Raw genomic sequence first — 12,238 nt, 5'->3', positions numbered from 1 at the left:
TGTGGCGGAACTCGCAGAGCCGCATGCCTAAACGAAGGCAGATTATGCAATCTACTAGCACTCATACGCCACGCCCGGTAGCGAGGTTGAGTTGAAGTAGCTGTACAGTCCACAATCTATGAGATCGATTGTCGGGTACGTCCACCGCACACGTGACCATTGGCTCCACCATCGCCACATCTACTATTGCACTACACTACACCCGTCTTCCTCCCCAACGCAACATCCCCCCCCGTCAGACCCCTCACAAACCCCTCCCCCGCCTCGAAAAGTAAAACGTGAAAATGCTCAATAGCATGCACACTCTTCAACCCATTCCAATTCCGAAACCACCTCACCTTCTCCCTCTCACAACCCCCCCTCTCCATAAAAACCTCGCTCACAAAAGCATCGATCTCGCTCCTCGCCTCATCCGTCAAATCCTCCGTCCTCGGATCCTCGGGAAAGGAGGATTTGGTCCAGATGATTAAGTGCGTGATTCGGAGATCTATGCCGTACGGCCAGTCGTTCTGCAGGATCTTGTAATCCGCTGGATTCTGGAAGGGTGATTCGCTTAACGGTTTGAGGTCCGTCCAGTGGAGGCGGTGGATTAGGATGAAGGACATGATGCTACCATGTTCTTTTACGATCTTGAAGCAGTATTCTCGATAGCGGCGGAGATCGCTGGGGACGCGTTGGAGTAGGTCTAGACGGTTACGGGTTATGAGATCCGTGACTTGGGACCAGGAGTGGCGGTGGTAATAAGAGTCGGGTGTGCTGAGAATGGCTTGGTCTTTGAGGTCGGTGAAGGCGTATTGGAGGTAGGGTGGGCATTCTGTTGTGTGTTGTGATGGTAGGAGATTTACGTTCCAGAAGGCAGTTGAAGGTCCTTCGTGGCTAGTCATGCTGGTGATGGCTTTTCCGCTGTCTTCGTGTCTCGAGTAGAACCTGGTTGTGCTTTTCTTTTTATCTCCCTACTGGATGTTCTAAGGCGATGGTTGAGGATGGAATGTAAGATTGTGAAAAAGGAGAGAAGAAAATTGATACGGGCGACGTTACTCACTTGCTCTACCTGCTGTCTGTGATAAGAACTTGCTGCGTTTCTGCCGTTCGCGACACCTTCTCATGAAGCACACGAAATGTCCTTCTATAACTGTCATAGTCTGAGGAAAAGGCCATCGCTGAATTGACGGTGTGCTTGTTGACGAGTCAGGGCGAAAATAAGCATACCTCACCGTTCCTGCCATGAAGGCAATTCTTCCCTGATCTCTGGAAGCAATAATTGCATCTCACGCCTTCTTTGTTCTCGCCGCTTTTCCGTTCACATACCTCGCCACTCCCGCTCGCCTTCCTCTCCGGTCACGCCTTTGACCAATATCGTGTACAGTAGCGTACAACACAACACAATCCAACCAGTCGGCAGATTCGTACTCAGTGGAGCGTACGCCAGAAACGTTACTGGCGATGCAGGGGCCAAAAAGCTTCGAATGTCGCCTGTCAGGTACGGCTCTTTGATTGGCTGAGCGCGATATAGCCGCGCATTGAGGGTTCAGGGGGATTTGGTGTCGTGCAGACGGCATGCTGGGTGAAACTCACTTCCACCACTTCTGTGAGATTCCTCCTCTTGATGCGATAACGATAGTGAGGGCGTGAGAGTACATACGATCATCTCACATAGGATTCGTTCGGGTAGTAGCGGAGGATTCATTCTTTTGCTTTCTGTCGCGATTACTGGGGGTTTAGACGAGGGCAGCGGAAGGTTACACACGCACGCGGAAGGAGTGACTGGTGATTTCAAGGCGCGGCCTGAGACATCTCCGAGACGTCTTTCCTTGCCTCAGCATCAACCTCAGACGCCGTAGCCAGACTCTCGAGCGAGTCTCACGTGCTAGGTGGCACGGCGACAAAGACACGACCGCGCCAGCACGACTACAACTACAACCGCGCATGTTCGCGTGCCAGCGAGAGTTTCACGAGCTAGGAAGCATTCACGGCCGACAACTACTATGAGCATGAGCAGACCCGGTGTTGGCGGTCCGCTATCTCCGCTCTCCATGAGCAGCAATGACAGCCATGCGAATCGCTACCCATCTCCTCCCAGCATTGCCGGCATGGGCACGACTGGCGACGTACCATACTCAGGCGGGCCATACGGGGCAGCGCGACCTGGTCCTCCTTCACTGCCCGGTTCGCAACACCCAAGTGGCAGCACAGATATGTCGCGACCATCGGCCAGTGGCAGCAGTATAGGCAGACCGCCTTCCTCTGCGAGCTCAGTGGGCAGAAGCAGCGACGGGCGGATGTTTGGCAGCAGACCAGATAGTGGGAGAAGTACTTTCAAACCCGACAATGAGGCGGCGCTGAGCAGACATTACGAGGTGCTAAAGGGGTATCTGTCTCAGCATCTCGCCGATCAGCATGGGAACATCAAGCCCAATAAAGCACGGGACAAGCTGTTGCGACTGTCAGTCACGCAGTTCATGGAGCTCAGCACGGATGTCTACGACGAGCTACTGCGCCGAGAGGACGATCGAACAGGACGAGTACAGAACGTGCCCAAGTCACTCCTCCCAAGACAGAACTTCCACCCGAAGCGCAACCAGGCACGGCAAAAGCTCAGCACTCTACCCGTCGAGCGGTTTAGGCAACTAGCGACAGACGTCTTCTACGAGCTCGAACGAAGGATACCACGTTTTATTGGTCAAGATATGGAGAGACCATCCAGCATTGCCAGCTCTGCTCGAGGTCCAAGTCGCAACGGCATGAGACCTCCACCAGGCGGTCCACCACCACCTGGAGGCTATCGCGGTCCTCCACCGGGTATGGGAGGACGACCACCAATGGGTGGACCGCCGATGAACGGTATGCCGCCACCTCCTGGTGGACCATATCAAAGTTTTCGACCTGCGAGTCCTGGCCCTGGTGGTCCGGGCGGGAGGCCTCCTACGGGCGGAAGCGATAGTTCGAATTATAACCGACCTTTACCGAAAACGTTGCAAAGTAACACTATTGTGCCGAACAAGAGCACTATGGTTGAAGATGACGATGATGACGATGAGGATGCTTTTGATCTGGACAAGGAGTTGCCTGATCCTACTGGTACTGCGAGTGCGGAAGACAAGGAGAAGATTGAGGCGCAGGAGGCTGAGATTGCGGAGTTGAGGGAGAAGCTCGAAGAGTTGGAGGGTGCAGCCATGAACAAGGAGCATGAGTTCCAGGGCATGAACGATAGCCTAGCTGAAAGGGAGCAGGAACTTGAGAGGATAAAGTCTTCGGGTCATGAGCGAGAAGATGGCATCAGTCGGGAACGCAGCGAGTGGTATGATCTGCGTGAGGAGCTGGAGCAAAAGCATCTAGATGCTCAGCGATTGCATGACGATCTGCAGAGAGAGCTCGAAGCCTTTAAGCGCAACAAGGATCGAGATGAGCATGAGATTCGATCACAGCACGACCTGGCACTGGAAGATCTGAGGTCGCAACACGGGCAGCAGCTAGATGGCCTCCAATCACAGCACAGCCGAGCACTAGACGACATGAGATCACAACATGAGCAGGAACTAGGCGGCCTCCAATCGCAAATGGGTGATTCGCATCGTATGACCATTGGCGACTTGCGCGCTCAGCTCGATAATGTGCACGACCAGACTTCAGATCTGCATACCCAACTTCAAACCCACCAAGCCGAGAACGACGAGCTGCGCCGCCAACTGCAGGACCACCAGGACAACCGACCCAAATCCGTGGATATGAGCGACTACGAATGCCGGATTGAACTTCTCCAAGATGAGCTGGTGGGTCAGGAGAAATTGACGAATGAGGTTCGAGATGGGGCTATGCTGTATCTTCGTGAAATGCGCGATCTATCACGACAGAATGACCAAGCCATCGAAGCGGAAGAACGGCTCGCTGCGCGTGTGACACAACTGGAGCGCGAGAATGAAGAGTGGCGACATCGGTATACTAAGGTGAAGGCGCAGAATAGACACCTTCGAGCCTCGACCATGGGACTGGGACTCCAGACATCCTTCGACTCCGGCTCCTTGCTCAGGAAAGAAGGATTAGTGTCCGAGGGTGGTTTGGTGAGGGATGTAGACGTCACGAGGTTCCAGCTTGCGATCGATGAATTGTTGAAAGGGGCGCGGCAGCAGGAAACGGAGCCAATGTTGCAAAGTGTGAAACACATCGCCATCTCCGTCCATGCTATCGAAAGCGCAGTCGGCACGGATGGCTATCCCACTCCCAGCCCCAGTCCCTTGGGACCCATGAGCCCCAACGGCGAGCACAGTCGTGGTGGCGGCACCGACAGCGTAGCAAAACTGCAAGCCAGAGTTAAAGGCACAGCCAACAGCCTCATCACCGCCACGAAACTGCACGCTACCTCGCACGGCCTCTCCCCCGTCGCTCTCCTGGACGCCGCAGCCTCAAACCTCACCGCTTCGGTCGTGGAACTGATCAAAGCTGTGGGTATCAAGCCCAGCAGTAAAGACGAACTCCAATCTGATCTTGGAGACGAGGATCGCTATTCGAATATGCATTCCCTTGCTCCTAGCGTCAATGATTCTCTAGCTGGTAAACTCCAACATGATAGTATCGGCTCCTTCTACGATGACCGAGATCGGCTTTCCACTAGTGATGCGTATCAGCATAATCAGCATCTGCCTCCCTCGGCTCTGGCTCCTGCTCCAGCAACCATGCTTGTCCCAACCTCAGCAGCAGCGGGTGGTGAGACGCCTGCGAAAGCTGCTGCCGCCGCGGCATCACCAGCGCCGTTGAGTCTGGGAAGGAGTAATACTTCTAAGAAGACGAATGGGTGGTTTGGGGGCTGGGGGAAGAAGAATAGTATTGATGAGACGGAGGCGTTGCCTTCACAGCAGCAGGTGCACGCTGTAGTGGCTGGACATGATGGAGAGGGGCAACGGGAGGGGGAATATGATCCTTATCGGTAGGGTGGGGAGATAGATAATCCTGGTTGTCGCAGAGGTTTTTTGGGCGCAGGAAATTGGTGTTTGGGGATGGGGCATGATACCACCACTTTTTCAGCTGGACCTTGGGGCTTGGATAGTAGCCCTTGTGGTGGATGTGGAATGGGTTCCGCGGTGTGTTCGGTCTAGGTGACGAGATGGAGGTCTTGGGAGTTATGTGGTGTATGCTAGCCCTGCAGCGTATTATCTTGGGACAATCATCTGGACCGAGCATCTATTTTAGCGTTGTGTAGCGGTGCATAATGTTGACTTTAACGTCTCGATTGAGAATCATTCATACACCACCTACTCCGTCCCTTGATATCTGTCATTCAAATGGCCTAGCAATAAAAAGTTAGGGATGGCGATGAGATCTAAACGAGTTCAACTACAAGCCTGTGTCAATCAAAGTTAAGGAAGAGGTTCGTGAATGGAAATGGTTCGTCAAGTATCGTGGTTCCCATGTATGTCTCTGATGCCTACCCCTGCTACTGCTGCAAGCCCAGCTGGAATATTATCAATCCCTCCTCAAAGGATCAACATACCTCCGCCCATCAACCCCACTCACGGGCCTCGGCGGTCTCCCACCATGCTTTCCACCTTCCCTCTCCCTATCATCCCTCCCACCTCTACCATCCCTACCATCCCGTTCATCACGACCATGATCTCTATCCCTATCTCTGTCCCGATCATCCCGATCATCTCTCTGCCTCGAACCCCCGCGGCGATCTCGTTTGTCCGACAGCGGGGGCGGACCCTCATCATCATCCTCCGGCCCAGCGAACCTCGTCATTTTCGGTCGACTTTGCCTCCCTGCGTCTGAAGAGGAGGGAGGTGGGTAAGATCTGTCGTCTCCACTTTCTCTTCCTCTTTCTCTACCAGGTGGTTGACGCCTTCCGCCGTGTCCAGGTGGAGCACCATCTTCTTCGTGTCGCTCGCCACGTCCGTGTCCAGCAGGACCACCTCCACCAGGAGGTCCATCGTCGAATCTCGCACGTCTGGGGCTCTCGTACCTCCGATCCATGGGTCGACGATCCGAGTCAGCAGGATTCTGGCTATATGGTCTCCGGTCCTGATCTTGTGCACGACGTCGTGGGTTTAGACCCGTGTAGTTCTGCTCGTCGTTGCGGGGATGTGGACGGCCGGCTGGCTGATGAGGAGGATAGCCACCGAGAGGCCCAGGCTGTGGTTGTGGTTGCCTCGCAACGTGGGTCGCAAAGAGCGGTGAGGCGCTGGGTCCGAAGCCACCACCTGCATTACTTCCCTTTGCTGGCGGGGTTTCACTAGGCGCGGAGTCGTAAGCACTATTGCGGCGCCTGTTTGGATCGTCATAGCCTTCGAAGTAGTCGCCTGTTTCCTTCTGGGTTGGCGTCGGCTCATGGCTCCTCGAATGTCTAAGTCCAGCGGCTGCCGAGTCCCTCGAGCCAGGTCGATGCGCGTCGCTGGGTGCACGTCTGTGCTGTTGCGAGCCATGCTGATGATGGCCGCCATGGCCGTGAGGATGTAACGGTGGTGTAGGTCGAGGTGAGTAGTATGCACTACTCTCATCTCCATCAAATGCCTCGTCGCCAGAATCAACCGGCTGTTCCGGCTGCTGCGAGCTCCGTCTTCGTCGATATCGTTGATCATGTGGACTCAGCCCAGCCGGACCTCCCGCTGCACCATCATATGCACCTGCACCGCCGATCTGCTGCGATGTAGGATCACCAGGATAGTGCATCGGGTGTCGATGATCGGGCGTACTACGCCGTCGTCGATCTCTACTAGAGTGACGACTAGTCCCGCGAGGCCCATCCCATAGATTCGGCGAGCCGATGTTTCGGATGACATGGCCCATCGTCGCTGCAGCTTCTTTGCCCTTGTCCACCATTGTTGGCCTCGGGCTGAGAGTAGGCCTCTTACTGCTCCGTCGAATGATACTTGGTCGACCATCGACATGCCTGTACAGCGGGTTCCGGAAGTAAGCCAAGGCAGGTCCACGACTGTCAACCGAGCCTTCATCATCAGTCAAATGCTGTTGCGTCGCCAGCTCATCCGCCGCCGCATTCGCAGCAGCTGAGACGGGCACATTAGGTCTGTGCCTCAGTCGCCTTACATCCGTCCGCTCCGTCTCCACCTCCTTCGACCTCTCCTCATCCTCAGCTTCCTTCCTCAACCGCTCCGAAACACCCTCGTACCACATGACCATATGCCGATCCGGCTCCGTCGGAAAGCACCTCCTCGGTAGGACCTTCGGAAACATCTCGCCGGTGACAGGATCCTTAAGATCCCATTTCTGCACCGCCTCAATAATGAATTGACTATGCTCGTCCGGGCCGAGAAGGAGTTGGATAGTCTGCCACATAATCCACCCTTCAGTCTTCAATGAAGGAACAGTAGGGTCCGTGAACGCCGTACTCTGCGCCCAGGACTGAGGTTGAAGACTATGGAGACATCCTAAACTCTTGTAGATGAAGGCTATGCTCTCGCTCGGAGTGCCAAGAAATAGCTGATCGTAGTTTCCATTCAACTCGCGGTAGAAATGCGCCAGTTGCTCTGGTGTCAGGTCGGGCTGGTTGTCGATCGTCTTGTCACCGTGCACGTGGTCGGTGTTGTATTGCGTGTTCATACACTCTTTCAGTCCGCGTAAGAGGGATTTGAGCTTATCAGTGCCGGTCTTGTCTTGCTTGAACAGATAGCCCCAGTAGTCATAAGCTTCCTTCTCTTCCACCTCATGTTGATGGTGGTCTACTGTTGGTCCTTCCGCCTCTGATGGAGTCGCAGGCATGGGAGGCGCTGTCTCGCTCATGGACGGCATCGTGGGAGCGATCACTGTTGATTGCGCAAAAGGACGTCGCTGATGTGCTCAGCTTACGCTTTTTGATTGAGGCCTAGTCGATCAGCAGACAAAAGTGTTGCATGGTAGGAGCATGGCTGAGCAACAAAACAAAGAGCATGTGTTGACGCCCCGAATCTCAGATTGTCTCGCATGTGCTCCCGGGAAATGCTCATGCACGCAATACTGCTGACGCAGCGTGTGGCGTTGATATGTGGCGTTGATATGTGGCGTTGATATGTGGCAGTGCAATGAGTATGAACTTTGTTCGATGCTGGAAGAATAGTACTGAAGACATAGTACCGTCACAGAGCAGAGTCAGATCGTCTTGTAGTTTTCATAATTAACGCCAGATGACGTTATACATCTACAAGTGTAGACCACGCGTCCTGCATGCTTACTGCCAAGAACTGATCCGACCTATATAGAGACGCCAGAGCTCCTCGCCAAAACGACAACACAGAAGCACATTTACACCATCGGCCTAGGATAAGCCGGCGGCGCTCCAATCCCACTCGACTGGCTCTGATAAGGCCTCAACGGCACATCCTCAGACCCATAACTAGGCATTCTCCCATAAGCCGGAGGCGCCTGCATATAAGCCGCTCCTTGCGCCGGCCCTCCAAACTGCGGCTGGACGTATCCATCCTGTCCCGAAGGCATCGCGCCCGCGGGTCCCATGTTGCTTTGCTGTTGCTTCTGTCTGCGACCACGACAGCAGATTCGTGAGCCGAAGCGGACGGTAAGGTAAATGATGGCCATGAGGATGACGATGACGATATAGGGTAGGCAGAGATGTGGGTTTCCTGCGAAGACGAATCCAAGGGGTGCGTTGATCACGCCGAAAAGGATGATGCCGGGTCCTAAGTACTTGTGGATCTTGCCCATGATGGTTGGTCTTTGCTGTTTCTTGTAGATACGGTGGTGTATTATCCCTAGTCCGAGTTGTGACAGCAGAGCGAGGAAAAGCAGGATCCCGATGATCTGATGGGCAGAGGCGAAATGCTTGCTGCGATTATACTGCATGCTGATCACGATTCCGCCGGCAGAGGCCATCGTCACTAGGACGAACCCGAGACCTTGGACCCAGGCGTGGAGAAAGACGCGGTTGAAGACGCGGAGGATGAGAGCTCCTAGAGGGAAGACGATGACGAACATGACGCACATGATCAGCGCATGGATGGCGGGTGCTGGGTCGTTGTCTGCTTTTGCGGTTTGAAAAGTAGCGTCCGTCTGAGTATAAGACGATCCTGAGCTGTTCGGACGAGGCACACCGACGTCTGTGGAGGATACAGCTTTCGTCATGTCCATGGTAAAGGTACCATAAGCTTCGTGCCTGCGTAGTCCAGCAGTCATAGAGTTGGATTGCAGGTTTGAGCCACCAGGTGAGCCAGGTCCCACGGCGAAGACGAATGGCTGAGCCTTGTTGGTGAAATCGAGGCTGCCTTCAAGCCATTTCGTTGCGTTGCTACACATAGCGTTCACAGTCATAGTAGAATTGTTCCCACTCGAGACGATGTTGCTGTTTGGCAGGTCGTCGGCATAGACCATTGTGCACTTGATATTGTCGTAATAACTCGGCTCGCTGTGTCCTGTAGCTACCCTTGGGCTGAGAGTCATGCCCGTTCCATTTTGACTAGCATAGGCCACGAACATGAGGCTTCCTGCCATCTGATGCCCAAATCCTACAGCCATCCAGTCATTTCCTGACGGGGCAGACATGTGGAAGTAGACGTCTTGCTTGTCTTGATCGACATTCAGGGCGAAGACGAATTGGGTGTCGCTGTATTCGTTGTGGGGTGGTGTGTACGAGAAGACCGCGGCGGGAATCGAGCTACTGTTTGTGTCTGCTGCGTATGCCGTGGGTACACTAAGAAGTGAAAGTGCTGCGAGCGTGGTCGCCAGGATGGAGGACAGCATCCTGCCGTCTGTCTTGTATCAGGTCGAGGAAGTGACAAAAGGGAGTCAATGGCTGCAGACAAACGGGAGGGAACAGTGTGCTCAAAGGATGGTCGCTCTCGCGCTTTATGTCAAAGAAAGAAAGTGTAGAACCCCAAAAACTCACTTCAGCCAGAACCTCCACGCGTACATGACCGGCGTGTCACCGCAAGGGAGGTGTAGTGGCCAATTTCTAACGGAGGCACAACATTAGTATTGGGATGAGCGGCTGCGGCAGTGCTAGAAATAGGAGTCGACTTCCTGCAGGTCAGCATTTCAACAGCCACAGCGGCTCACAGACCAATGGTCGGCTGAAGCTTGGTGGCAGTTTCAGGGTCGGCGGTTGTTGACCCGCTAGAAATATCCGACCTTCTCACAATGCTTCCGGTCGTCTTGTCATGGGTCTCGAGTCAAGCCATTGCGATAGCAAAGCTGTGCCTTCTAATGGCCGAAGACTTCACAGTCTTGTCTTCCACAGATTTGATGTCTGACTCGAATCGTCCTTACGATGGTTATGCTGCAGAGGCGAAAGGAGCTAGCTCATCATGCATACCAAATCTCTTCAGCTACCGTCAGCCTTAGCAGCATGCGATGATTGCACAGTATGCGCACTCGCACTTCGGTTTTAAGTGCACCTTCTCGCGGCATAAATTGGGGCATACTGAACAGATGAGGTGTAATACACAGATCCGTAGTTCTTCGATACTCAAGCTGTGGCCATGGGAGCAACAGATACCGTAGCCCTCGTGGCGCTCATAGTCTCGCTGGTTGCCCTGGTGGTCACGACCGTCCAGCTTCTGCAACAGCTATCTGGAACAGCTGATGGGTACCGCAGATGTTCCCCGACTGTGATCGGTCCATGGGCTACATTACGAAAGCGCAGGCTGCTTCCCTTCGAGCTCAGAGTAGAGACGGAATACTGCACGCCTGAGATCATGGTGGTCACCCATGAGAAATTACTCGAGCTTAGAAAGCAAGGCCTGCACCCTCGTGTTATTACCTCCATGTCGGATGCTGGAGACAATTCACAACAATTGCAGCAGACTGTCCACGGTTCCGGCGCACACCTACGTCACACAGCACGGAACAGCCATATGGTCACTTGGTTGGCTCTTCTCCAGGAAGTGCATACCTTGTTCTCTAATTATTGGCCAGGTGACTGCAATTTATGCATGCAGCAGGAGCAAGGCACATCGGCTCTCAGCTTCAACAGTAAAGAGGTCAAGACGCATATCACAAACGCCGCGGTGATCTACAGGCAATGGACTTGGGATCTGATGCCCTCAGATATGCCCCGTCCTCCAGCCATAACCACGGTTGGTGACATCATGGTCCTCGCACTGCGACTAGGCATGAAATGGCGGTCCTTGGACTTTGCAAATGGCAGGATTTATGCTGATGGCTGCGGGTATACTCTTGCCACGGTCGAAGGCCGAGGCTTAGGTCTTGTAGTAAGCTTCAGCCGTCCTGCCACAGCTCCGGTACGATCGGCCATTATTCCCTCCCAAGCGGTTGACAAGCTGATTTGTGGTATCCTACCTGGCTGTCCCATACTGGTACGCCGCGATTACGACTTTGTCGGCGATGATGGCCAGGTGCTGGGTCACAAGATGTTAGAGTCGATTGGAGTGGGCTATGAACTTCGCGCTGCAAAGCGTGCAATGGGTGGCTATGAGCCGTATGCTGATGCTTGCGCGCTCCTTTCGCCCTTTCTGCCGGTCCTGGGGTCTTCGGCGGTATGCTATGCCACACCTCGCTGGAGCTGGCGACACGACACCGGCGCCGTGATACATTTCTGGGAGGGGAGGATGGGCCTTTTACATGGGTTTCAGACTTACGCCGCGGGCCAGAATCTTAACAGGGACCTGCAGCGCGCGCTGGGCTTCTTCGAGCGCCTTCAGTCCCGACTTACAGCAGACTTTACAGGAACATGGTCTGAAGCTGTCCTGTCCGGTACAGGCACCACGGACGGCACCCGGCACAGCTCAGTGCAGGATCTCATACATGAGTGCGAAAGTGTTTTTGAGTTTACGACAGAGTATTTTGTAGCTCAAGGCTTCACACGACGCAGCAAAGATGGTCGAACATTGTACGAAGCATTGGTGGCAATGCATGTTAGCATCGCCACAGTCGCGACTGAAGCAGTCCTACAAGAAGTGCCTGACCTGACCGACCACGATCGATATCCCTGGTTGAAGTCCGTGCCATACGAGTCCTGGGTGCCTGAGGCATACGAAATAGCACGAGCGTACTGCAACACTGCCACAAATAGCGAGTTCCTCACGAAGTACGCGAGGCAAGACCCACACTTGGCGGCATTGGGAAGGGACGGGAGGTCCTTAAAAGAAGCGTGGTGGATATTGATGCTTAGAGGTGTGGGTTGGCGACTGTCTACCTGGCAGATAGCCCAGGACAGGAATGTACCAGCCTGGTGTTATGAAAATAAAACTCCAGTGTGGATTATGTAGGCTGCTTCGTAGGGGACGCAGCCCCATGGCATCGGTCATGTTCATCGTATGTGCAGGCGCTTAAGGCTTACTCGTTG

The 12,238-nt window shown here is 54.2% G+C and overlaps 5 protein-coding genes across 5 annotated transcripts; 2 read left to right on the top strand and 3 right to left on the bottom strand.

The window, feature by feature from the left end:
* Positions 1-191: 191 nt before the first annotated feature.
* Positions 192-884, bottom strand: LTS14_006589 (uncharacterized protein; the record flags this gene model as incomplete). The annotated part of the gene is made up of 1 exon (XM_064839285.1): positions 192-884. One exon carries the CDS (start codon positions 882-884, stop codon positions 192-194), a length of 693 nt encoding a protein of 230 aa, XP_064693027.1.
* A 1,101-nt stretch (positions 885-1,985) lies between these two features.
* SPA2 (component of the polarisome) lies at positions 1,986-4,925 on the top strand (the record flags this gene model as incomplete). The annotated part of the gene is made up of 1 exon (XM_064839284.1): positions 1,986-4,925. One exon carries the CDS (start codon positions 1,986-1,988, stop codon positions 4,923-4,925), a length of 2,940 nt encoding a protein of 979 aa, XP_064693026.1.
* Positions 4,926-5,729: 804 nt separating this feature from the next.
* On the bottom strand, positions 5,730-7,737 carry LTS14_006587 (uncharacterized protein; the record flags this gene model as incomplete). Its single annotated transcript, XM_064839283.1, has 2 exons — positions 5,730-5,995; positions 6,045-7,737. The coding sequence occupies 2 exons, from the start codon at positions 7,735-7,737 to the stop codon at positions 5,730-5,732; spliced, it is 1,959 nt and encodes a 652-aa protein (XP_064693025.1).
* A 489-nt stretch (positions 7,738-8,226) lies between these two features.
* Positions 8,227-9,846, bottom strand: LTS14_006586 (uncharacterized protein; the record flags this gene model as incomplete). The annotated part of the gene is made up of 2 exons (XM_064839282.1): positions 8,227-9,676; positions 9,821-9,846. 2 exons carry the CDS (start codon positions 9,844-9,846, stop codon positions 8,227-8,229), a joined length of 1,476 nt encoding a protein of 491 aa, XP_064693024.1.
* A 566-nt stretch (positions 9,847-10,412) lies between these two features.
* Positions 10,413-12,133, top strand: LTS14_006585 (uncharacterized protein; the record flags this gene model as incomplete). Its single annotated transcript, XM_064839281.1, has 2 exons — positions 10,413-12,066; positions 12,096-12,133. 2 exons carry the CDS (start codon positions 10,413-10,415, stop codon positions 12,131-12,133), a joined length of 1,692 nt encoding a protein of 563 aa, XP_064693023.1.
* Positions 12,134-12,238: the final 105 nt, after the last annotated feature.

This window comes from Recurvomyces mirabilis, assembly GCF_035927965.1.
Source record: "Recurvomyces mirabilis strain CCFEE 5264 chromosome Unknown scaffold_17, whole genome shotgun sequence".
Classification (NCBI taxonomy): Eukaryota; Fungi; Ascomycota; class Dothideomycetes; order Mycosphaerellales; family Teratosphaeriaceae; genus Recurvomyces; species Recurvomyces mirabilis.
The sequence above is the reverse complement of the archived record's forward strand: the minus strand, read 5'-3'. Positions and strand labels throughout refer to the sequence as shown.